This window comes from Pimephales promelas, chromosome 8 (assembly GCF_988280905.1).
Source record: "Pimephales promelas chromosome 8, fPimPro1.hap1.1, whole genome shotgun sequence".
Taxonomy (NCBI): domain Eukaryota; kingdom Metazoa; phylum Chordata; class Actinopteri; order Cypriniformes; family Leuciscidae; genus Pimephales; species Pimephales promelas.
The window spans coordinates 20,896,081-20,922,880 of NC_142776.1; the positions used below are offsets into that span (position 1 = coordinate 20,896,081).

Sequence of the window (26,800 nt, forward strand, 5' to 3'; positions counted from 1 at the left end):
TCTGAAGTGAAGATCATGGTAACCTACTAGTGATGACTCAAGTATTACCAAAAAAGAAAGTAGTTATTGATTAGTTAATATTGAACTACCGCATTCAATTGAGTGTTATTCCTTACTAATTCGTTAATCAGAGTTTCTTAGTTAACAATAGTTAAAATTGCATTACTCATTTGTTCCTGTGTAATTAAGGATGGAACAGTGTGTTGTATAATGTTATAGAAGGGTTAAATGTACTATGTTAAAATATTATTTTAAATTAGGATTGGAGTAACCTATTGCCTACAGTTTTACAGCAATGTCATCATACAGAAGAATTTCTTGGTTGTAAGTGTGAATGTGCTTGGAGAATTGAGGGAAGTAATCGTTGACTGGAGAGAGATTTGATTTCTAATCTTCCAGCTGGGCGAAGCCGTTAGTCAATAATGAATGAGAGCTTGTGAAATATTTAGAGTCTGGCCTAATTTAGCTTCCTCCCTTCCACCTTGTGTTGCTTGAGAAAAAAAAAACAATGTGTCCACTGTCTCTTCACCTGAGGTAGTTCTTGATGAAGTGTTGACGTTTACATCAGATATTGAGTCGAAAAGAATTGCAGTAAAAAGCCATAGGCCATTTGTTATACCATTAAATATTTGTAAAAAGCACTGTGCACATATCTGTACAAAAGGGTCCTCGTTATAGAGGATGTAATATTACACCACAGTATTGTTGTACAGCTCAGGTCAAGGGTTTTACGAAGGGTCTGGCAAATCTGTAAGCCATGTTGCAGATTTTATTTTTGTTGTTGTACGTTTTTTGGCGAGCTGAGCTAGTGGGGCATAATGTAAATATGACATTGACAACAATGAGGGTAAAAGCCTAATACACTAGGCTCCAGTTATTTTGTTTTAATGGGCACAGAGTCGACTGTGAACCTTGAACGATGAAGAAATGAGCCATCAAAACAGCAGTTACTTACTGTCATTGTAAATGGATTGTGGTTATCAACCTTTTAGTCATATTTCTAATATTTAGAGATGAAATGCACTGCTCGGACAATATTTGAATTGTTCAGATGCAAAAGCCTCTAAATGCCATTTGAAATTTTCTTCTAAAATGACCATTTTCATCAAGCTTGTATATTTAAGTTCAGTAATTTTACTTAAATGACAATTTTGCCATTTAAGTGAAATTATTGAACTTATTTATACATTTTAGAAGAAAATTTCAAATGGCACTTAGAGGCTTTTGCATCTGAACTCTTCATATAGTACATTCGTCGAAACACTGAATCATCATTACAGCATTCAGAGGCACTGATGTGCTGCACTGTACATTCGTCATGTCAAATTATTAATTATTTATTATAATATTCTCACTACCATAATGTATGAATATGTGCAAAATGCAAAAAAAACCCCAAAAAACTAATAAATTATTGAAGTATATTTCTTACTTTGTTCTGAATGAATTTCATATAAAAAGAGCATAAGAGCACTGAATTTATTTATTTTTTATTCACTAATTTTCTTTATATCTTTTCTCTCTCCCCCTCTCTTTTTTATTTTGTATTTTTTTATGCCATCAATTCAAGCATAATGGAAAAAATATCTCTGTAATAGAATATTGTATCTAAAATTATAGTCACTGCATATAAGTATTTGTATTGGCTGTATGTTTATATTGTGAGTTTTAGCGCATATCCGAACATATAAATGTTCATATGAAAAACAATGAATAATAATGAGTCCTGGGTAGTCTATTAGACATTGAGGACATTAAGTGCACTTATCACTATGTCAAAAAAATATTCAGCATCACTCTCACTATTTACAAATGAATTCTGACGTTCTTGAATACATTAGCACATCTTCTTGATGCATTGCTAATTTGAACATTAGAGGTGAATTCAAATGCACTGCTGGTAGTGCCTAATTAAGACAACCTTGGTGATTACATAAGAAATCTTAGGATCTTGATTACTTTTTACTATTTATTTAATGAGTACATTCCAGTTTACCAGAGTATGTTATGTGCATTTCCAATCTTAGAAAAGTGAGGATTATTAAGTTGTTTTTCTAATAATGACACTTCGAATGTGAGCCTCTAACATGGCCACCTTTACGACTGGTCTCAGGACAGCATTGACACAGCATAACATGAACTTGAAATGCTGCTAGATTACCGGCACAGACATCCAGTGTGGTTTGCCTGTCTATTCAGAGTACACTCAAAAGCATCCTTTCAAAACCTTCAACACAATCGTCAGGCACATTAAACACAAAGGCCCAGTGGAGTGGCGTAATGGAAGAGATCTATTAAAAATCTAATGTTAGAAACAAATCAATTGCTTAACATGTTTGACCCTGTTTTTGTTGTGTATGTGGATTCTGTAGGCTAAAGCACTTTACTTGAATCACATAATCTAAAAAAAAAAAAATGCATTAACTCACGCGAATAGTTTTGTAGATTGCGGCCATTTTCTCTTTTGAAAGGTATACTGGGTGTCCGGTAAGAGGGTCGATGATGTCACGAAAGAGCCTTTCTAGTCAGCAGTAATTTGGTGTGAGGCCAGTCCCAGTCGCATTCTGAGGGTGTAAATAACTTGTTGTTAGTGGGAGTCTGAGCCCAGAGAGTGTCTTTTGTGTTACATGCCGGCTGCTTTGTCACCGCTGCCAGCTTGAGATGGGTCAATAGCCGAGTTCCCACAAAGCCGTAGAATGGTGGAGAGCTGAATGATTGACAGCTCTGACTGGTTTAAGCCACCCTGCTATCACTGAGGCACCATTGGGCCGCTCACACGGGCCTTTAAGTTCTTATAAAGTGTTTTCCTTTTTGTAGGAAATTGTCTCATTACTACTGAAGATTTTATGGCTGTTCCCTGCGAGACAACTAATGTAAGATTCAGCCTAATGGTTTCTAACTGCAAAAGTCTTCACTGACACAGGCTTTCATTGGTTTCAGCCGTAAATTCTGTGTGATGTTCTCAGTGATACTGTAATTATTCATGTGCTAGCCTAGAAGTCAATTTATTAAAGATACTGAATTATCTGAATTAGAGTTTAACTGAGAGAATTTGATTGCCATGTTGATCAAAGCACTAAATGATGCTCCCCTGATCACATCACTCCCAGAATTCTCTTCCCTTATATTGATTGAGAATGGTGTGCTTGGTAATACGGTCTTCAGTCTTTAAAGGGAGACTCCACTTTTTTTTTTTTGGAAATAGGCTCATTGAGCCCGTTCTCATCCTTTAACGTCATATAGAACGCTATATGCAAAAACGGCGCTATACTACGCACATGGCACCCTTTATCGTTAATATAACACGCGAACCCAAGACGTTATAAATCCTTTAGCGTGAATATGACACGCACACCCTACCCCACACCTAAACTTAGCCCTCACAGCGCGTGTTATATTAACGATAACGGGTGCCATGTGCATAGTATAGCGCCGTTTTGTCATATAGCGTTCTATATGACGTTAAACGATGAGAATGCGTTGGCTCATTTTACAACTCCCCCAGAGTTAAATTGTTGAGTTTTACCATTGTTGAATCCATTCAGCCGATCTCCGGTTCTGGCGGTACCACTTTTAGCATAGCTTATAGCATACGCCATTGAAGTGGACAAGACCATTAGCATTTCTCCAAAAAAAACCAAAAAAACAAACAAACAAAAAAACAAACAAAGTGTTTTTCCTATTTAAAACTTGACTCTTCTGTAGTTACATCGTGTACTAAGACCGACGGAAAATGTAAAGTTGTGATTTTCTCGGAAGAAAGAAACTTTACTGCCGTACCATGAGTGCAGCAGGCGTAATGATATGACACAGCGCCTGAAAATAGGCTAACTTCCGTCAACATAACTACACAAACTTAGTCCCGGTCACGTTGGAAGTTACAGAGCTGGGGACTATTTTCAGGCGCTGCGCGCGTCATATTATTACCCCTACTGCACTCATGATACGGCAGTAAAGTTTCTTGATTATTACGCAGGATTGAGAGTATGGTTCCTAGCCATATCAGCCTAGAAAATCGCAACTTTACATTTTCCGTCGGTCATAGTGCACGATGTAACTACAGAAGAGTCAAATTTTAAATAGGAAAAATATCGAAACTCTTTGGTCATTTTTTTTTTTTTTTTTTTGAGAAATGCTAATGGTCTTGTCCACTTTAATGATTTATGCTAAGCTATGCTAAAAGTGGTACCACCAGCAACGGGGATCGGCTGAATGGATTCAAAAACAGTAAAACTCAACAGTTTAACTCTGGGGGAGTTGTAAAATGAGCCTATTTCCAAAAAAAAAGTGGAATATCCCTTTAATAGATTAATCTGTGTTATATTTATGGTCCTTTACGGATGTTTTATTGCAATACAATCCCAGTGAGATCTTGGGTAAAAGCCATGGTACACTGTGTGACATCAATGATCTTTTATTTCAGACTGTACAATACACATTGCAGGCAAGGCACAGCACGAAACAACACTACACAGCACGAAACAACGCAACACAACACAGCACAAAACAGCACTACACAGCATGAAACAACGCAACATAAAACGCAACACGAAACAACAGCACAAAACACAGTACGAAACAACACTAAACAACACAACACAGCACAGCACGTAACAACAATGCAGTGACTGCACTAAACAACAGAACTCAGACACACTCAGTACGAAACAACATCACAGCACGAAACAACACAATACAGCATAAAACAACACAACACAGCACAAAATAACAATACACAGCACAAAACAACACTACACTAACACAACACGAAACAACAGCACAAAACACAGTACGAAACAACACTAAACAACACAAAACAACACTACACAGCACAAAATAACACAGCACGAAACAACACAACATAGCACATCATGAAACAACACAACATGACACAACATGAAACAACACAGCACGAAACAACACAGCACAGCACAAAACAACAACACACAGCATGAAACAACACAACACAGCACTAAACAACACAGCACAGCACAAAACAACAACACAGCACAAAACAACAACACACAGCACGAAACAACACAGCACAGCACAAAACAACAACACACAGCATGAAACAACACAACACAGCATGAAACAACACAGCACAGCACAAAACAACAACACACAGCATGAAACAACACAACACAGCACGAAACAACACAGCACAGCACAAAACAACAACACACAGCATGAAACAACACAACACAGCACTAAACAACACAGCACAGCACAAAACAACAACACAGCACAAAACAACAACACACAGCACGAAACAACACAGCACAGCACAAAACAACAACACACAGCATGAAACAACACAACACAGCATGAAACAACACAGCACAGCACAAAACAACAACACACAGCATGAAACAACACAACACAGCACGAAACAACACAGCACAGCACAAAACAACAACACACAGCATGAAACAACACAACACAGCACTAAACAACACAGCATGAAACAACACAACTCAGCACGAAACAACACTGCACGAAACAACACTGCAAGAAACAAAACAGCACAAAACAAACACAGCACGAAACAACACAGCACAGCACAAAACAACAACACACAGTATGAAACAACACAACACAGCACTAAACAACACAGCATGAAACAACACAACACAGCACGAAACAACACAGCATGAAACAACACAGCATGAAACAACACAGCACTAAACAACACAGCATGAAACAACACAACTCAGCACGAAACAACATAAAAACACGAAAATAAACAAAACAACACAACACAAGTGAGCATGTCACACTAATTTATCAATAAATATCTTTTTTTCCTCTTAAAAAAACTGTACGTGTACAGCGTGAACTCGGCTTAAAAAACATTGTGGTAGATACCAGACCATACTTTCACAAAGTGAAAAGTTTCATCTTGTTGAAGTAGTTTTCACCTTCCTGGATAGTTTCCATTTAGATTAGTCTGATCACATTGTTTTAGTCTGCATGATCGTCTGGCTATAAGCGTAAAATGGAGTGTAGTCATCTGGCTATAATGAAAAATCACACATCTAACTCACTGTAATGGAAAATGATATAGTCAACTAGCTATAATGGAAAAGGTTTTTTATTATAAGGTCACTATTCACTGTGAACTTTTGTTACAGTTTGACCTTTAATACGTGTATACACTGGTTACACACATTCACACTCATTGAAACGTGAACCCAAAATCTCCATCTCACTGCACACACACAAACGTCAGCAGTCGCCACGTCCTCTTCTGGGTAATAAAAGCGATTAAAAAAAACTCCTCCTTATTAGGTTTGTGCATTACCGCTTCAGCTATGACTCATGTAACAACTACTGAAAATGGTGGACATGAATCATTGTCATTATTGAGAGCAGAATAAAGGAGAGATGATGAGAGGAGAGGAAAGAGGTCTGATATTGACACCACAAGACCATTGGCAATGCACCTATTTATATATCAAAAGTGTTTGTAATGCAGTTCGTTGTTATGGGAAGAAGGAGGCAACAACTGGTGAACATTTAAAGACTTTAATTATAAAATAAAGAATTGCAAAAGGAAAGTAAAGACAGCAGCCCCTATCGGACGACTGTTGGCACATATAACAAAACACATAAATCCAGGCCTGACCTCTCTTACTCTTCACTGTCGTCACTCCTCCTTTATGCTTCCGCTCCTCCGTGAGAGATACGAGTCTGGTGCGTCGTACATGTGTCGCTCATCCTCATCACGCCACCGGCCTCGCGCCTCTCTCTCACGGTCCTTGGTCTCGTCCTGCTCGCCACTGCTTTAACAACATACTTAATGCTGGAATACAACAGATCAGGAGCATGAAATCAGACTCCATGACTGCTATAAATAATTCAAGCAGTGGCATCTCAAGGTTAGCAATATTAGGACTAACTAGGTTTGATTGTGACCTGCTTGCCTCCTATTATTACATTTACAATATCAGCGGTAACACTGTGACTACTCACAGTGACTCTTAACCAAGAGCCATTTATTCAGCTCAGTGTCCGTTAAACTCTTTTGGGTAACACTTTATAATACGGTTCCTTCGTTAATGAATAACTACACAAGAACTAATGAGTAACACAATATTAACAATCTAGTAACTATTATTAACTAACAAGAAACTGTTATTAACAAACTAATAAGTAATAGCGCACAGACGAAAGTGGTAGTTCACTATTAAGTAATCAATAACTAATATTTTTTTTAATATAACTACTGAAAAAGTTTATTAACAGTCTAGTAACTACTATTAACTAAAATAAATTCTTATTAAAGAATTAGTAAGTAATAGCTCACAGATGAATGTGTTACTAGATACTTCTGTGGGAATTACTAATTATTTAGATTCGTATTATAAAGTGAAGATCATTGGAACTAACTAGTAATGACTCAAGTGTTACTAAAGACATTTTCTAAAAGTATACTAAAGTTCACCAAAAATCTCAAACGTTTGCACAAGTCATGACTAGATCATTTAGTAACACTTGAGTAATTAATTACTAGTTAGTTCCAATGATCTTCACTTTATAATACGGATCCAAATAATTAGTAATTCCCACAGAAGTATCTAGTAACACTTTTAATCTGTGAGCTATTACTTACTAATTTGTTAATAAGAGTTTATTTTAGTTAACATTAGTTACTAGATTGTTAATAAACTTTTTCAGTAGTTCTTTGGGAAGTATTAAAAAAATAGTAGTTATTGATTACTTAATAGTGAACTACCACTTTCGTCTGTGCGCTATTACTTACTAGTTCGTTAATCAGAGTTTCTTGTTAGTTAATAATAGTTACTAGATTGTTAATATTGTGTTACTCATTAGTTCTTGTGTAGTTATTCATTAACGAAGGAACCGTATTCTAAAGTGTAACCCTCTTTTGCAATATAAAAAAAAACAAAACAAATTATAAAGCCTATATATTACAAAAGGTATGTTGTTTACACATTATCTGTTTCTTTATCTGTTTTCTGTTATTTTTTACAAAAAACTGCAACCATCCAAACAAGAAGATTAAAGCTGCAGTCCGGCATTTGTTTCTTTTTGTCGCCATCTCTGTTCGAAATCTGCAATTGCAGTCATTTGCCGAATTATTAACTTTGCGTGAGTTGTACTTCGACACCATCGACAAGGCACAGCGTGGATGAACACAATGTTTGAGGAGACTGTGTCAGTCACCGCGCCGGTGTGGATACTGGCATTCAGAACCACAGATTATTCTTTTTGGAAGTATGACCAACATATTAACAACATCAGCATTGCCTGACTACATGTAATTTATTTCCGATATGTATCCTTGTTGTCCGATTGCAGTCCCTTTTTTTCTGTAGCCACTCCAAAGTCTTTCGCATTTTACAGTGGGTTAATTTCTAGTTGTCACTGGTGATTGTCGTTTGAACCTTTCTGGATTTGCCATCAAATTGATAGGTTTAATTATATCAAGTGCTGTGAGAAAAGCCTATAAATCTCCACCTCCAACATCCTCACACGCAATATAGCTTATACTAGCCGAGACTCCTTCCTTATGTGTACAGATGTGACGTAATGATGTAAAGACATGCTCGAATCTCCAGCGGAAATCCACCACTACCACTGGAATTAAAAATATTATTACAAGCTTACCGCTTTGAATCGAGCTACGGCAAGCAGAGAGTTTTGAACTCTGGCTGGTTATTTTCTCAAATATGTATTGGATAATGTTTAACCACTAAAAAGCTACGAACTGCAGCTTTAAATAAAATATATTGGGAAATTGTTGTGCATGGTTCATGGCATAGTTGACATCTGATATTGAATCAAAATAGAGGTATGATTTTTGATTTCTAAAAAACGGCAAGCATAAAACCAAAAAGTCAACAAATTACAATAAATTGGAATTGTCATGCAGTTCATTTAAAGGTCCACATATTAAATAGGTTTAATATGATATTAAACCTTGAGGTACAAAATTTGATTATCAGTTACTATTAAATATTGAATACTAAAAAGGTACTTCTGTCAAGTTAACAAACCTTCATTTTAATTTGGCATCTATTGAGGTAAAATTAATTATTCATTCATTTGTTTTTTGAATGAAACGGCTGCAGAGAACTATTTTATTCCCTTTTTAAAAACATTCCTCTGTATTAAACTGCCTCACCATTTGGCACATACATGCAAAAAAATAAATAAATAATTAAATAGCAACTAGCAACTCATTTTGCATCTAGCTACAAGAGTAGATTTCACATGGCTGTGCTTCTATAAAGGTGATGCATGATGTCCCCTGGGCTACGTGGTGCTATTATTATAACTCATATAGTCTTATACAGCTGGTACTGCACTGCCCTGGAGACAGATATACACAGATGTATAGACTGGTTAAAAGGCTCTATCCCTTTTACCATCACAAGTGAATGAATTATTTCACTCCAACCTGAAGTGCGGTCGGCCATTTTAGAATAGAGGTTCCTGTTTTGAATAACGTGGCCGCAGGATGTTGTTTGATGTATGTGATGTTCAGATTCACATGCTAAGATGTGTTTTGATATGGTGCTATATGGGAGTTTAAATTAAAAACCATATAAATAAGATATTTCAACCTGCTTTAGAGAACATTTCTTTAATATAATTTAGATTTGCTAATTGTTGGAGCTCAGTTGTCCAATGGGTGTTATTAGTTAGCAGAGGAATTGATTTGTTTTCAGGCATTAGCTTTGCTTGAGTGATATCGTAGAACACTAGAACAGAGATTTACAGGAGGGATTATACAATGACATGTCCTTCTGTTACTTGGCAGCTGTGTGTGTGTGTGTGTGTGTGTGTGTGTGTGTGTGTGAGAGAGAGAGAGAGAGAGAGAGAGAGAGAGAGAGAGAGAGAGAGAGAGAGAGAGAGAGAGAGAGAGAGAGAGAGAGAGAGAGAGAGAGAGAGAGAGAGAGAGAGAGAGAGAGAGAGAGAGAGAGAGAGAGAGAGAGAGAGAGTTTTATGTTGTTTTATGTTGTATCTGAAACTGTGTTGCTGCGTCTAAGGTCCAGAAGTGTTTTCTTGTGAGATTGCTGGGTTTTTGGCTTTTGAAATGAAATGCTTCAATCACATTTTTCTTAAAATTGTAATAAATGTTACAAATGTATTGCTAAAACATATTACAAAGACTGTGAACTGTGAAGTACTGAAATACGGAGTTTGACCGTTAAACAGTTTTTCACCCTTGCTATTTTACGGATTTTTTGGGCGGGGCTAAAACAGGGCTCGATGACGCACTGGAGCCCAAGAGCTCGTGGACACGCCCCAACTTGATAACGCACGTTGGCTCATCCATAGACAGGGGCTGATCTCTCCCCTAACAATCGAGCACATTTGCATTTGCCGCTCAATCGCGAGTTACTCTCAGTACTATTAGTTACTACAGTCTACAGTTTGCTAGCTTGCCATGTCTTCAACACAGAAATGCATAGGCTACTACCTGGATGCGATCATGTACAAAATAGACCTGTGTCTTTTTTTAAATTTCCTAAAAACGATCACATCAAGAAGAGGTGGATTAATTTTGTGTAGAGCCAACCTTGATGAAGAGCTGAGGATCACCGACAGCACTACGCCCCCTCTGGCGACAAGCTAAACTGCAACCAGAGGTGTGCACACTCATGGACCACACGCACATGCACGCTTGCACAGGTTGTTCATACCCAAAGGAGCGTCAGCAGCACAAATCTTTTGCTTCAGTTATAATGTTTTCAGTTATAAATCTGAAAGTCATTTTAAATATATGAAGGGAAAGGCATTTGAGTAAATTACACACTTATGTGTGTGTAAGGGGAAAACGGGTGAAGTAGAAAACTTTGGATTTGTTTCCATTTATCTCCATGTTGAGCTGTTTTATGTGCTTACTGTATCCACTTATGATTGTATTATTATGGAAACACATGAACAATATAAGTTATTACTTTCCCGATATTGATGCTAGTCTTATTCCAACGCCTGGCACTAGACAAAAGTTTTATTGTCTTTGTCTTACGTGGAGTTTGGGTTGGGGGTTTGGAATGAACTACAAGCCAGTCTCTTTGAATCCATCTTCTATTTTTGTCGAAAGTTGACTAAAGTTTTGTCGCTCGAGTTGTCTTCGCTGATACAGAGAATGAGGGCGAATACACAAACCTGCCAGACATAGCCAGGTGAGCGTGAACGCGCATGACGTCACGCCCAGTCTCAAATTCGAGCCCGAATCCCTCTAATTTATTTTACTGTGGAGGATTATAGAGACGATCGCAGTGAGAAGGAGAAGGGCTCATTCAGCCCATCAGGCAACTGTTTAAGCATGTATAGGTTAGAAAAACGCATGTATGGGTTAGAAAAATGTAAAAAAGGTATTTTTAACATGAAATGTTGCGCAATGCACCTTTAATGATGAATCAGTACATTTGTTTTGTTAAGTCTTGTCCTGTGTCTTTCTCTTTGTGTGTGTGTGTCTTGTGTTGGTCCTTGCCCTACCCTGTGTCATGTGTCCTTTCTGGTCGCTGACTCCTGACCTGGCAGACAGTCTGGGGTTTCAGCGGTTCAGCGGTTAACCAAGACAGGAGCTCCTGTTGTTTGCCCTGTCCTATTGTTTGGACTCTTCTTGCTTCACCAATCTTTTGTTATGTGTTCTGTTGTTAAAATCGCTCTTGCTGCGTCTGGGTCCTCTTACTCAGAACCTTGACAGGATCAGGTCACAAAGGAATCATTCAGTTTTGAGCTTGATGAAACTGTTGGAAAAGTTGGAATTAAGCACATACAGCTAGAAAAATGGTGTTGTTGTGTCCTTTTTGAAACTTAGTTTCAGTTAACAAAAGTTATTTTAATAGTTAGAATTTTGTTTACAATACTAATACTGACTGTCCCATTCAGTGTACATAGAATAATGTCAGAGGATGAGTTTAATTTGTAATGTCATGAGGGTGAGTAAATTACAATCGTCATTTTTGGGTGAACTAATCATTTAACAACTTCAAAGCTGATTAAAGTGATCATTAATAAGGTCACATTTGCAGTTGATGCTGCAGCGATGTCCCATACACACACATAAAAAAAAAAAGAATTGTAGTATTTTTAACTTGTGTAGGAATTTGTGGCCTCATTTATAAGCTTTGTCACATGTCTGTCCGGTCTTGTGTTGCACATGGGTGTTTTGTTATGTTGGGCCATGTGCCTCTGTCATTGTTTGATCCCTCCCCCTCGTTACCTGATTAGTGTTTGAGTTTCTCCACCTGTTCCCTCTTGATTTGTTCCCTATTTAAGCCTCCTCTTGTTTGCTGTCTTTGTCGGATCTTTGTCTATTGTTGCCTGAATTCCTTGCCTTGTTCTTGTTATCATCCCGTTTTCGTGTTTCTAGTTTAGTTCAGTTTTATGTTTCATTTATTATGTTTTTCCCCCCTCGTGGGTTTTTGCTTTGTGTTTTGGTTTTCAGTTGTTAATAAATATTTCACTTTTTGCACTTGAGTCCTCCTCTCCACTTTTTGTAATCCACTCGTGACAGAACGACAAAGACAGCAAACAAGAGGAGGCTTAAATAGGGAACAGATCAAGAGGGAACAGGTGGGGAAACTCAAACACTAATCAGGTAACGAGGGGGAGGGATCAAACATTGACAGAGGCACATGGCCCAACATAACAAAACACCCATGTGCAACACAAGACCGGACAGACATGTGACATGCTTATGTACAGATTTAAACTTAAAAATCTCAAACTAAAATCCACGCCAACATTCAAATGTATGAAAACGGTCTTTGAGGTGGAAACCGCAGGTATTTAAAAATCTATGCAATTTTCGTCGGTCACGATTCTCATACATTTACATTTTTTCATTTAGCTGACACTTTTATCCAAAGCGACTTACAATTGCTATGTATGTCAGACGTCGCACGCCTCTGGAGCAACTAGGGGTTAAGTGTCTTGCTCAGGGACACATTGGTCACAGTGGATTCGATCCCGGGTCTCTCACACCAAAGGCATGTGTCTTATCCACAGCGCCATCACCACCCTTATTCTCAAGCATTTGGATGTTGACTGGTGCTCTTTTATATTAATGACTTTAAATTAGGGCGCTTTTACAAGACGGAGATCTGAAACCATTCAGCTGTGCACAGTTTCAAGATCAATGGAAATGTATAAATTTCATATTTGGAAGAGAGGTTGTTGCTCTGAGACCCCATTTACACCTGGTATTAAAATGCGATCTGTATCCAGATAAGTTATCCGGATAATAAGTGTTCTGATCTCACCGATTCCATTTACACCTGGTCACATAAATGTGTTTTTGCAAAACGGATATAAATCCGATCTTCAACTCCCACATTATATGCAGATTTAATGGATTGCACGCCACCAAAAGCAACAGATATGAGCTGCATTTTATTGATCATCAGCTAATTTCAAAATCAAAGACATCAATAAGAGAGAGTGGCAACAGCCCTGGTAAGATCATTCCGTTTCTTTACATGAAGATGATTGTGTGTTAAGCGTCGGCGATGTTTGCACGTTGGCTTGATGAATAGACGCTCAGCTGCTCATCTGCGGTGATGCGTGTCGCAGTAGCGCCGTCATATCTGACTATAACATGACATATAGCCTATATAACACGCTCTCACTCGTTTATTTTTTAGCATTTTTTGGGAGGAGTAAAATATACATATGTGGTTTCAACAACCAGATTGCGTTTACACCTAGTAAAGATCCGAACACAATGCGAGCCAGACTACCTCCAGATGTGGTCAGGCAGATCCGATCACAACGCATTCACACCTTGCATTAACATGCGTTTTTTATTATCCGGATAACTTATCTGGATACAGATCGCATTTTAATACCAGGTGTAAATGGGGTCTGAATCACGCAGGCCTACACACGTTGGAGAAATGAGCGTATTTGTAGGATGGTTTCTACTCAACATTTTATAAATGAGGCATGTGAGCTTTCATTATGTTCACTTTAAACCATGTCCTTTAGGTCACATTGAATTGTATAGAAATAAAATGTATACTTTAGTGATGAACTAATCAATTACGTTCTTTCTGTTGAGTTTCCAGCGTCCCTGGAGAACCAAGATTAAAGTTTGCTTAATGCAGAGAATCCTTTTCAACCTATTGACTCTCTGAAGGTCATTCTTGGGTCGTCTTTTAATTTAATTATTTTTTAGGTCAGAACACTTCTTGTGGATTGAAGAAAACTTCAATAGTGGTTGATCGAACATGTACTGAAAATATGTGTACTTGAAAAGTCCTTTTCATGGTTATTTTGCCTTTTCGATTCATGGATGATTAAGTACATTTAAAAGGCTTTTTTAATGTGGCTTTGGTATTCGGTCTTGCACAGAAGAGAAACAGTATGTTCTACTCATGCTGCCTGTCAGACTCCTGACTGTAGCACCTGTGATGACGTGTGGGTTGGCTGTGAGTAAGACTGACGCAAGACCGTTCCGTTAATCATGTTCTGAGATACTGTGTGCAGGACAGTTGAAGTGTAGGTACAGGATTTCAGTGATGTTAAGTGTTTGAAATTACACAATTATACTTTATAATGCTAGACAAGCAGAGTGCATTTAAATGATGTTTCCTCCATGATGCACTTAGTGTTTCTGGTGATGCGCTTCTCTTGTAATATGGTTCCATTCATTGGGATAGTACTAGTTTTCTCAAGTGAAAAGTATTAATGTATCTGTGTTTATTACATGTGGTTATACTATTTGTGGAGTATTGGGCAAAGAAACCTGTATGTTTTCAAAAGGAAAGTTATCAATCACAACACAGTTTAAAAAAAAATGTACAGTTCTTTTAGCATGTGTCCACCACGCCGTCTTCACCTTTATTTTATTCATTTTAATGTATTATTTATTATTTATGGAGTTGTCCAGAGGAATATTTAGAGCCCGAGTTGAGTCTCATGCTTGAGACCTCCATCAAGGACGGCACACTAAACCATTTTTTTTCTTGTATCTCACTCAAGGATTATATGAAATATGAAGTCGGGAAGCTTTTATATGGCTGGGCAACACAAAGGTCTGAATACTGACCTTAGATTGTAGAGACTTGGTGTAATTCTTTCTAGCTCTTTATGTTTTCCTCTTGATCTCTCACTCTTATACATAAAAACTCTTCACAGGTCAGTCCATATATGGTGGACTTTAAATTGCATATCATTTTCTGACATTATTAGTTTTATTTCCTATATTTCTAAAGTTAGCGGTACTTGTCCATCATGATTTAAGACGTTCCAATGAACATCTTGTGCTTTGATAGAAATTAGTTTGAAATAGTAAATGTAAAATAATAAATTAAACGTAAGTTTTAACATTTTAAATTGTTTAAAATAATTGTCAGCTTTTGAATTACAGATTTAATTTTATACAGCATAATAATACACTAAGCATAGATTTCAACTAAAAATTTTTTATGCGTTTTAGCCACTCATTTACATGACAACAGCGTTTTGGGGGCCTGAAAATGCACATTTTTGAAAACTGTTTCTGAAACATTTTTGAAAACAATACCGCTATTGTCTCTGTGTAAACTACTGTACAAAAACGTGAATTTGGGAAAACAGTGGCGTCATGCGCATGCGTATTACGTGTTCAGTCTCTAGGTGTGCAGTGTTTCTTTACAAAGTGACGTATAAGAATTAATTCAAAAACATAAAAAAAAAAAACTTTTGAATGTTAGTGTATATGGTTTATGCACCTACATAGCATTTATAATGTAAGTTCAAATGACTCAAGTCTTCCCATAAAGACTAGGACATTTTCATTTACAGCCATTACCATATTTAGATGAACATAATTACTAATTTGTGATTCTTGCCTCTTCTCTGTGATGACTTTCAGTTACTGCTGGTGGGAGAAGCAGGGTTTAAGAGCGCATCCATGTGGACTCGTTTAAACTAAAATACAGTGACTCAGCACTTTCTGCCACTGTGTGGCGGCCATTTAGTGGCTGACAGCAGAGTATTGGGTGTCCACTCAGGATCTCTAGCATGTTTTATTAACCTTACTTATTCTCTGCCATCTTTTTCCTTGTCTTTCAGCCATCATCAACCCCAAAGCACCCAAAGAAAACAAAAGCTTCAATTTCGATTACTCCTACTGGTCGCATACCTCGGTGAGCCAGAACTAGTTAGAAACTTTGCAGTGAAATGCACAAAACAGAGCTGTTTTGCTTTTAAAGTCAGTCTTCAAAATGTCATATTTTCCTTCACCTGTCCACAGCCAGAAGATATCAACTTTGCCTCCCAGCAGCAGGTGTACAGAGACATTGGAGAGGAGATGTTACTTCATGCCTTTGAGGGCTACAATGTCTGTATTTTTGCATATGGCCAGACCGGTGCCGGTAAATCCTATACCATGATGGGTAAACAGGAGAAGGACCAGCTGGGGATCATTCCACTGGTAAAAAAAGATGCATATACAAGCAAATATGAAGAGGAGTAATCATTTCCAAATATCAGTTTCACCACTTTTATACAATTATTAGCTACTTGAGTGGCCTTTTTGTGTATCTAAAGCACATTATTGTCTCTCCATCACTGGCTTTACTGTATAAACAGGAAAATGATGAAGCATTCAGAGGCAGTGTGAACAAGATCAGTTCAAACAGAATTAAACGACAAGTCAAACACCAAGCTGACCTGTACAAAGATCATTATTCACTAACTAATCTCTCTTTATTATGTTTGTCTCTTTCCCCTTTTCTCCTTCACACTAACCGTCAGCTGTGTGAGGACCTTTTCACCAAGTTTAATGACAACAACACTGATAACAACATGTCCTATTCTGTGGAGGTAAGATTGGGTTGAACCCTGTTTTCTATTCTTCTGTTTGGTTTGTAGCATCTCATTAACACTCTTTTTATTGTAAATTCTGTTTGTGATTTTTGTTTCAATTCTCATTTATATGGTGTTTGTGCTTTTTAAACAGGCTTTTATTTTTGTCTTTCCAGGTTAGTTATATGGAGATTTACTGCGAGAGGGTACGAGATCTTCTGAACCCCAAAAACAAAGGAAATCTGCGTGTGCGAGAGCACCCATTACTGGGCCCATATGTAGAAGATCTGTCCAAACTCGCTGTCACATCATATAATGACATCCAAGACCTGATGGACTCAGGGAATAAGGCTAGGTATTCTATTCTATTCTATTCTATTCTATTCTATTCTATTCTATTCTATTCTAATGGCGGGTTGATATCATGTCTGTATTACTGTAGTTACAATTTTCAAACTAGTAAAAACTTTAAAAGTGTAGTAATTCTTTAAACTGATCAAAATAGCCCGCAAAAACATTTATAATGTTACAAAATTGATTGTTTCTAACTCTAACATGTTTCTAACATTTTTTTTATCACAGTTTTCACAACAAAATCAGTACATCTTAAGCACTGCATCAGCATATTAGAATTTCTGAAGGATCATGTGACACTGATTACTGGAGTAATGGCATTACAGGAATAAATTACATTTTAATATATATATATATATATAAAATTAAATAGAAATCTGTAACAAAACAGCCAAAAAAAAACAACATAAGAGACTTCTTTCAAAAACATAAAACTCTTGAATAGTATTGTTTATTGAGCACATAATTAAAAACTGTTATGAAAGTTCCAAATGCTCTCATTTGATTGTCATGAAACCAAAATCAGCAGCGAAAGAAAACCAGGAACCTGATATCATATTTGTCATTTAAGAAGCCATTTCATTAATTCATAGCCAGTGTTACCTGGTGCCTTTTCTTTGTTTTTAAAGTTTTCTAAGAATATATAGAAGCAAATTAATGTATTCATTCTATTATTATGCTTTCATCTAAAACAAAGCCGCACATGGATTTTGGCTTTTGCATTTTGAGTGTTGCCGTAGTAACACATCATTCCGGTGTCTGAGTACACACTGTTCAAACTGAGTACAACAGTTCAAACTAGAATCTCAGACTCTTGTAATTACAGTAATTCTAACACAATGTGAAAGCATTTTTATTCTATTTCTGTTTTTGCTGCACAGACCTGTGGTCTCACTTGAAGATTTGTACAGTCCTGGTCACATTTGTTTTTCAAGGTCTTCATGGTCCACATTGAGGGGAAAACAAATATTTACTTCATCATTCATGCTTATCATCATAATGCCATGGAAACAAATGGATCTTTTTAATTCCAGGAGGCATTATGTTTGTACATTCCTGTTTCCTCAGCTTAGTGTCACTCAACAGTTCTTTAATCCCAAGGTGTTGAGATACATCCCTGCCAATACATTACACCTTCCTCCTACATGATACATTTAGCCTCTTATGTAAGTTGATGGTTTGGCACAACAGTCAGGAGCTAATTGAGTGGAATACATAATTAGGAGGTCTACATTTTGCACCTTTTTTTGCGCAACAGATAACAAGTTACTGTGTTATCTGAGGTCTATCGGAATTGAATTTTAGCTGATGAATAAGCTACCATTTCAAAAGTTTGGTGTCTGTAATATTTTTAAATGTTTATAAATGTATTATGCTCACAAGACCATATTTATTTGATTTAAAATACAGTAAAAACTGTAATATTGTGAAATATTATTACAATTTAAGTTTTCTATTCTAATATATTTTAAAAAGTAATGAATTTCCCGTGAAGGCAAAGCTGAATTTTGCTGCAGTCATTACTCCAGTTTTCAGTGTCTCATATATATCAGAAAGATGTAGAACATATTTGTTCAACTTACAGTAATATAATTTTTGGAAATTGTGATTTATATTTCTTCAGATTTATTTGACAGACAGACAGACAGACAGACAGACAGATAGATACATAGATCTAACTGACCCCTAACTTTTTTATTTAATGATATTGCACATTAGAGAATGGATCTGAATACAGCAGGGAAACATTTTGATGATCATTACATTTTAGTTCAACACCAGATGATTCCCAGAGGCAGAAGTTTGTGCAAATGCTTTGGGATTGTGATATGTAGATTTGAGAAATCTAAATCCACAGTAATACTTCAAATGAGTTATAATCTGAGCACTGAATGAAGTTTCTGAATGGGGAAATTCTGTTATCCAGGACAGTAGCTGCCACTAACATGAATGAGACCAGCAGCCGTTCTCACGCTGTCTTCAACATCATCTTCACCCAGAAGCGGCATGACTCAGAAACAGACAACACTTCAGAAAAGGTATGTCCTGCTCTTGCATGTTACAGGCCCTGTCAATCATAACAAACGGCTCAATTTAGAGTGTGAGGATCGGCCACTTGTTTCCCATCCTTGCACATCAGGGCTGTATTGGATGACTTTTGACATTGGGACTTTTTTTTTCACTATGGGTGATGTGAAAGGTGATTTGAGCTCAACATGTTTACCATTTGACCTCTTCTGAACCACTCTGTTAGGTCAGCAAAATCAGTCTGGTGGATTTAGCCGGCAGTGAGAGAGCAGACTCCACTGGAGCCAAAGGCACACGGCTCAAGGTGAGAGGTTTTTTTTTTTTTTTTTAGCTGTCCAAATTCACTTCCCATTATCTATTGATCTTTCATGCTCTCTAACTCCTTCAGTCTCTCTATGGCCCTGTTTACACCTGGTATTAAGATGAATTTTGGTCAATGGGTGTAAATGGGCTCTAAAACGTTTTAAGCTTGTCCACATTCGACCACTTCCAGAGGTAGTCATTATGCATTCGACCGGATTGGTTTTGTAGTGAAGACGATCATGTGGTTGAATGACGCTTGCTCTCCGCCTTCTGACCTAATGTGTAAACATAGAAACGGCACAACCCAGATGGATTTAAACTTTGTCGCCTAAAGACTAGGGGTGGAACGGTACATGTATTCATATTGAACCGAAACGGTATGGGCGTCACGGTTCGGTGCACGAATTTAAACGGAGAATACACGGTATAAGAATAAATAAAACTCGCGTGCGTATTAATGTAATGCGGAACTACTGTTCTTTAGGGACACACTGGTTCTATGCCTTTATTAATAAAACTTATTTAAAAAATACAATGCCTTCTGTATTTTTGTTTTGCTTTTCCCTCCATTGTACCGAAATCGTACCGAACCGTGAGGTCTGAACCGAGGTCTGAACCGAGCCGCGACTTCTGTGTGCCGTTCCACCCCTACAAAACCCAAGTTTTGTTTGATAAACGTACCAAGCTCAATGGTCTCTCACCTTTTCTGACGTGTAATGGCTGTCAGAGCAGAAGCAAAAAGCAAAAGCTGCTTTTGTTTGTTTCCCGTTGTCTCCTTTTGCACTCATTTGTAAATTGTGCGAGCTTACTTCATCCATTAAATCGGAAGATCTGAAAAAGTCCATACATTTACCCACCCATAGACCTTCCCCTCAAAGAAATCAGGACTGAAGTGGTCGAAAGTGGACACAAGAGATGGATTAAAACACCAGGAAATGCGTCTTTTCTTTTCTTTTTTTTCTCTCTCGTCCGATAAAACAAAACTTTTGCAGCTGTAAACAGGGCCTGTGATCTTCCACATTATTGTACCCACTCTGTATGGCTCTTCACACTTAGCTAGAAATAGTTAGCCCTGGAACCTGGGTCATTTGTAAACCCACGGTTAAACAAATCTGGGTTATCTTGCTTCACGTTTCATGTTGCTCATAATTTACCCAGATTGATTTAATTTATTTTATTATACAAATATTTCTTGGTATTCAAACACCGAAGTTACATACTGTAGATTCCTAGACTCTGGGTTAATGTCCTTTTGTGCATATTTGCGGTGTCTGTATGGGACCTGTTTACATAGTTCTAGTATTGATTGCATATCCTTGTAATATATATTAGATAAATGCTGACTCTCATACTTTTTACCTGCATTGACATTTTAGACTATAAAGGTACAAATTAAAAGGTCTCTACAGTATTTCACAATTGACATAGTTTGCATCACCATTTGACTTTCCCCCCTCGAATGCTGAAATGACAGCAAACACTCAGATACAACACTCAAGAAACACTGTTTCTGTGACAAAAAATTCAGGATGTGAATTTGAGGCACACCAGAAAACCCAACAGTAACCCTTTTCTGGAGCATGGTTTCATTATCCTGGGTAAAAAAAAAAAGACTAAATTACAAGCGAGAAATATTTCTATACCCGGGGGTTATAGTGTGAAAAGCCAGTGTGCGTCTAATTCTCTTCACATGCTTTCTACTCTCAGTGCATTGAGAGCATTTTGACAGCACTTCTCTTCGTTCTATCTTCAATAGAATCTAGTATATTGATGAATAGTATCTTCAATACTTTGAGTTTGAAATTGTAATTTTTTTTCTACTTACCCTTTGCATCCCAGGAAGGGGCAAACATCAATAAATCACTCACTACCCTGGGAAAAGTCATTTCAGCTCTGGCTGAGGTGGTAAGTGTTTTGTATTGCTTTGAGCCTTGAGGATGTTTGATGATTTGTTATTTTCAACATAAAAGTTCAATGTGTGTCAGTTTAATCACCTGCAATGTATTTTATCACTTATTTTTGCAGGATTCTGGCTTAAACAAGGTATAACACTGTTAATTAAATTCCATCTGTCTGTCTGTCAATCATTTATTATATACTACCATTCAAAAGTTTAAGGTCAGCAAGATTTTTTTTAATTAATAATTTTATTTAGGGTGCACATTAAATTGTTCAAAAGTGACAGTAAAGACATTTACTATAATACAAATTATTTCTGTGTCAAATAAGTTATGGTCTTTCTAAATTTTCTGTTCTCAAGGAATTTAAATTTTGACAAAAAATATTAAGCAGCACAACTGTTTTTAACATTGATTAAGAAATGTTTCTTCAGCATCAAATCAGCATATTAGAATAATTTCTGAAGGATCATGTGACACTAAAGACTTAAGTAATGAAAATTCTTTAAATAAATTTTATTTTAATAAACAGAAAACAGTTATTTTATGATAATATTTGTAATAATATTCTACAATATTATTGTTTGTATATTATAATATTTTGATCAAATAAGCATATCCTTAAAAATAACAAATACATATAACAAATAAATCTTAACCCCAAAAAACCAACCCCAAACATTTTAAGAACATATAAGATAAGATAAGATAAGATAAGATAAGATAAGATAAGATAAGATAAGATAAGATAAGATAATAATATAATAATATACTATAATACATATCATTTTCTTCACAGAACAAAAAGAAGAAGAAAGTGGAAAATTTTATTCCTTATAGGGATTCGGTACTGACCTGGCTACTGAGAGAGAACCTTGGTATGTATCAAAGGTGTTCTGTCGCATGAAACAGGACAATAATGTATTCTTTCTCTTGAAACATTTGACCTTTTGACCTCATACAGGTGGCAACTCTCGCACTGCAATGGTGGCCGCTCTGAGTCCAGCCGACATCAACTATGATGAAACCCTCAGCACTCTCAGGTATCCTGCCTCAGTAAAACACCAGTTTTATATATTTTCCCTCTCTGTCTGAGGTTAGTTAATGAGCTGACAGATATAGCAGTATGTTACATAATGAGAATGTTCCCGTTCCCTCTCCACACACCTGCATCCCTCTTGAAACGCCCTTCAAAGATGCTGGTGTGTGCAGTAACACTGCTGAAAGGAGTAATTGGGCACCTATCCGAAGTGAATGTGTGCGAATAGAGTAGAATGTCACTTTAAAATGGATTTTTTCCCCCTCCATAATACTGTATGAACACATATATATATATATATATATATATATATATGTTATATATATATATATATATATATATATATATACAGTATATGTGTGTGTGTGTGTGTGTGTGTGTATATATATATATATATATATATATTTATATATATATATATGAAGAGTTCAGATGCAAAAGCCTCTAAATGCCATTTGAAATTTTCTTCTAAAATGACTATTTTTATCAAGCTTGTATATTTAAGTTCAGTAATTTCACTTAAATGACAATTAATAGGTAATCTTCATTGCCATTTAAGTGAAATTACTTAATTTAAATATACAAGCTTGATAAAAATGATCATTTTAGAAGAAAATTTCAAATGGCACTTAGAGGCTTTTGCATCTGAACTCTTCATATATATATATATATATACAACGCATTCTCACCCCAAGGCGTCACCTTTGACCATGCTTCAATATTTGACGTTTTAGGCGGCCTTTAGCGTCACTTACATGACGCGATCCTACGGCGTCATCTAACTGACGCTAAAGGAAAGCGTCTGTTAGAGGACGCGGTTAGGTTTAGGTGTGGGGTGGGGGTAGGCTACACGCGATCCTAGGGCGTCATCTAACTGACGCTAAAGGGCGCCTAAAGCGTCAGATATTGAAGCATGTCCAAATGCTTCCCAAGGCGTCAGTTAGGTGACGCCTTGGGAGTGAGAATGGGCTGATATATATTATAATGGAATAGCCAAAAAAAAAGCAACATTGTTAAAGCTTTTGTATATATATTACCACTCATTAATTCTTGACCAAAGTGCAGTCACTCACTAACATTTGTGTGTGTGTGTTACGCAGGTATGCGGACAGGGCTAAACAGATCCGTTGTAATGCTGTGATCAATGAAGATCCTAATAACCGTCTGGTGCGTGAACTGAAAGAAGAGGTGGGACGTCTGAAGGACCTCCTCTATGCCCAGGGCCTGGGTGACATCATTGAGAGTAAGACCATTTGCTTTTTATCTGCTCTGACGTCTTTCTTTTCATTATAAATATTTCATCAGACAGTTAATGTGACTCATTGACTGCTATTTCTTTCTGGTGCTGAAACATATATATTACTGCATATGTTTTATTGTTCTGTTCCAAATCCTAGTAAGCTGCCTATACAACAGCATTTTAAGACACCACAGATGGCAAAGGCTGTAAAAAAAAAAAAAAAAAAAAAACTTAAGTAGACTGCTTTCTAAGATTTTCAATTTGAGTGTCAGTGCAGAGCATTACTTTTGCACCCCATGACGTTCATCTCAACATAAGCTGCTTTCAAAATCACTTACTATAAAATACACTAGGTTTGGTTTTAAACTTACTTTGCTTATAGCTACACTGTGTGATTTTTACCCCCATCTAGCGGTGAAACGGTATATGACCATCCAGTGAATAATAGTTTCTGTTCCTCTCATTTCCGATTTCGTTTTAACTCCTACGGTGGCCAATGTAGTCCAAGATTAACATGGCTTCCAGTTCGACCTCGTTCATGAGTGTTAACTTAAACGTAAACGCGAAAGGCGAAGCTTAAATTAAGCATCTTTAAATATATCTTTATATCTTTTTAGCATCTTTAAATATATATTAATGAGCACATATATTTTTTGAAAGAATTAAGTGTTTTTAGCTAAGAATACACTGAAAGAGTTACACAGTTTAGCTTTAAGTGTGTAGTTCGAATTAAATTTGGACGTACTACGTCATGTGACCTTTAGGGTCATTTATGTTCATTCTCTGTCATTCACAAATTCTCTCCTGTGGCTTCATAGTAAAGTGTCTTTCAGCTGCGCACATTATAATCTGGCTGGAAGTAGTATAAGTAATTTGGGTACTTTTCGCTTAATGTTTAATAAATACTATAAAGTTTGACATAACTACTACTTATCTCACATACCGTTTTTCACCCATATAATATGTAAGTAGGCATATTCAAATGCAGGGATAGTGTTCAAAATTTGTCAATTTTGAGATTCCATGATGTTCTCTTAGAGTAGCCTATGTGGGTTGAGGACAGCAATGGAGCTGGTTAGGTTTTGGAACAGAGCTTATGTCTTGAAGAGAGTTGCAAAGATAATCATGGGTGATTAAAATGAACACACACATATACACACACACTCAAACACTCTACGTCCACTGTTTAAACAACTCACTTGGTTCCACTGGGTCCTCTACTCTTCCCTGTGCACTCCTAACTCTATTTCTGTTTCTTCTAATCACTCGTTTCTTTTCTCATCCTATCGACTCTCGATGGTGATCCCAGCGGGGAAATGCCTTAAAACAGACGGTCTGGAGTCCAGCCCTCTGGGTTTGGTACAATTCAGTGTCATGTGACTTTCAAAAGTCTAGTTTAGACTCTGAATGTCCTATAAGCACTGAAAGTCTTTTTGTGTGAAACAATGAGTCTCACTTTCCTCTCTCTTTTTCTCTTTTTTTTTCTTTATTATTCTGTATATACTGTATATATATATTTTTCTATATTATTCCTCTTACTCTTGTTTCTTCTTTGTCATTCTCTCAGCGTTTCGGGGGCCAGTTGAAGATTTTGCTGGTTTGAAATGTGTGTTTCTTGGGCTCTATCTCACTCTCTTTTCTACGCTTTTGCAGTTGTTTTGGACAAAGCAGATCTCTGCAGCATCAGAGTCTATTCAAGGGTGTGAGAGAAAATTCATACTCTCTCAACATACAAAAATCATATCAGAGCCATATCCAGTGAGAGCCATTAATGTTTGACTGTTAAAGGGTAACTAAACCCCTAGTCAGAGCCTGACTCCACCCACTGGCAATATTTGAAAAATGCAGAAAAAGTGGGCAAACTCTAGTGGAGATAGAGGGGATGAAAAAGATGCTAAAACACTCTATCCTGATTGTGTTCAATACTCACAATTCCAACTCCTGACTCCCTACAGTGGTTTTGACGAAACAAGCTGTTTTTTTATACTGCCGCTCGTGCCAGGAGCGTGGTGAGCTGAAACCTGCGTACGTCACGAAGTGCGGAACATCCAATAGGAAAATTCAACTGCAGTAGCCACCGTTCAACCTGAAGAGGGCAGCACTAAGACGTTTTTACACCACCATATATTGTAGAAATAAAACACTTTATATACAAATGTCAAAAAAGTTACTTGGATCAATGACTGGTATTAAAGAGCCCCTATCATAGCATTTAAAATGTTCCTATTTTTGTTTTAGGAGTTCCCAAAAACAGTTTAACATGCATGCAAGGATAAAAAAAAACACTTTATTTGTCTTATAATATGCATTTATTTTAAATATGCTCACCGACTCCCAAATGATTCATACAACGACTCATTTTTCCAAACCACTCCTTTGCGTGACGCTAATCGGCGGTGATTGGTCAGATGACAGACCCAGTCAGTTATTGCAACGCATAAACATATTGATAAAGCACTGCAGTACTACAAGATGATCTACAACTCCAATAACAGCGACAAACATTTCACATATTTAAAAAATTGACATTGGAGACCTAGAAGCTGCGCTGAGCGTAACTTACACACTGATACATGCGCACACACATACAGTACTGCCTCGCGCCCCGACGCTACAAAACCGTTCAAAACCCATAAAAGCAACAATTATTAATAATACTTACAGGTTGTGATTCGAAGGAGGAAGCTGATCCATATACACTGGGTAAGTAAGTTACTGAGACCTCCTTCAGGAACAACCGCTTGCGAATCCACATTTGAATTCATTTATGTTTTTGAACTAAAGTTATTCGTCAATAAAATGATGAGAACACAATCGGGCTATACTGTTGTGGTATCGTTACAAATATGAACTCTAACCATCGATTCTTCACATGCTCAGCCCTGGTAAATGAAAACAAAGTGGCTGAACTATCTTTGCATTGTAGAACACAGCGTCTTCTCGACATGATGCTATGATGAAGTAATTAAGTAATTAAGTATTTAAGTATTTAAGTAAGTAATGTGTAGACTTCAAGTTTACACTTCCGTCTGCGTGCGCAGTAACTGGGCGCGGCCAGTATGTCTCTACGTCACTACGAACCAGCTAATGACTCGTTTCAAAAACAATTCATTTCATAGACTCAGAGTCGAGTCTTTTGAAAGACAATAACTTTATATA

At 36.9% G+C, this 26,800-nt stretch overlaps 1 protein-coding gene across 20 annotated transcripts in view; it reads left to right on the forward strand.

Annotated features, from left to right (window-relative positions):
• Positions 1-26,800, forward strand: part of kif1aa (kinesin family member 1Aa) — a 75,292-nt gene that overhangs the window by 3,305 nt on the left and 45,187 nt on the right. For 13 of the 20 annotated variants that reach the window (XM_039691487.2, XM_039691489.2, XM_039691490.2 and 10 more), the window contains exons 3-14: positions 16,045-16,118; positions 16,226-16,405; positions 16,729-16,797; positions 16,956-17,134; positions 19,061-19,172; positions 19,388-19,465; positions 21,304-21,369; positions 21,490-21,507; positions 22,162-22,240; positions 22,327-22,405; positions 23,502-23,644; positions 25,209-25,247. In XM_039691487.2, coding sequence (XP_039547421.2) covers positions 16,045-16,118; positions 16,226-16,405; positions 16,729-16,797; positions 16,956-17,134; positions 19,061-19,172; positions 19,388-19,465; positions 21,304-21,369; positions 21,490-21,507; positions 22,162-22,240; positions 22,327-22,405; positions 23,502-23,644; positions 25,209-25,247 — 1,116 coding nt within the window. The remainder of the gene's footprint in view (positions 1-16,044; positions 16,119-16,225; positions 16,406-16,728; positions 16,798-16,955; positions 17,135-19,060; positions 19,173-19,387; positions 19,466-21,303; positions 21,370-21,489; positions 21,508-22,161; positions 22,241-22,326; positions 22,406-23,501; positions 23,645-25,208; positions 25,248-26,800) is intronic. The other 7 variants (XM_089134137.1, XM_089134138.1, XM_089134139.1 and 4 more) reach the window with 1 other exon arrangement.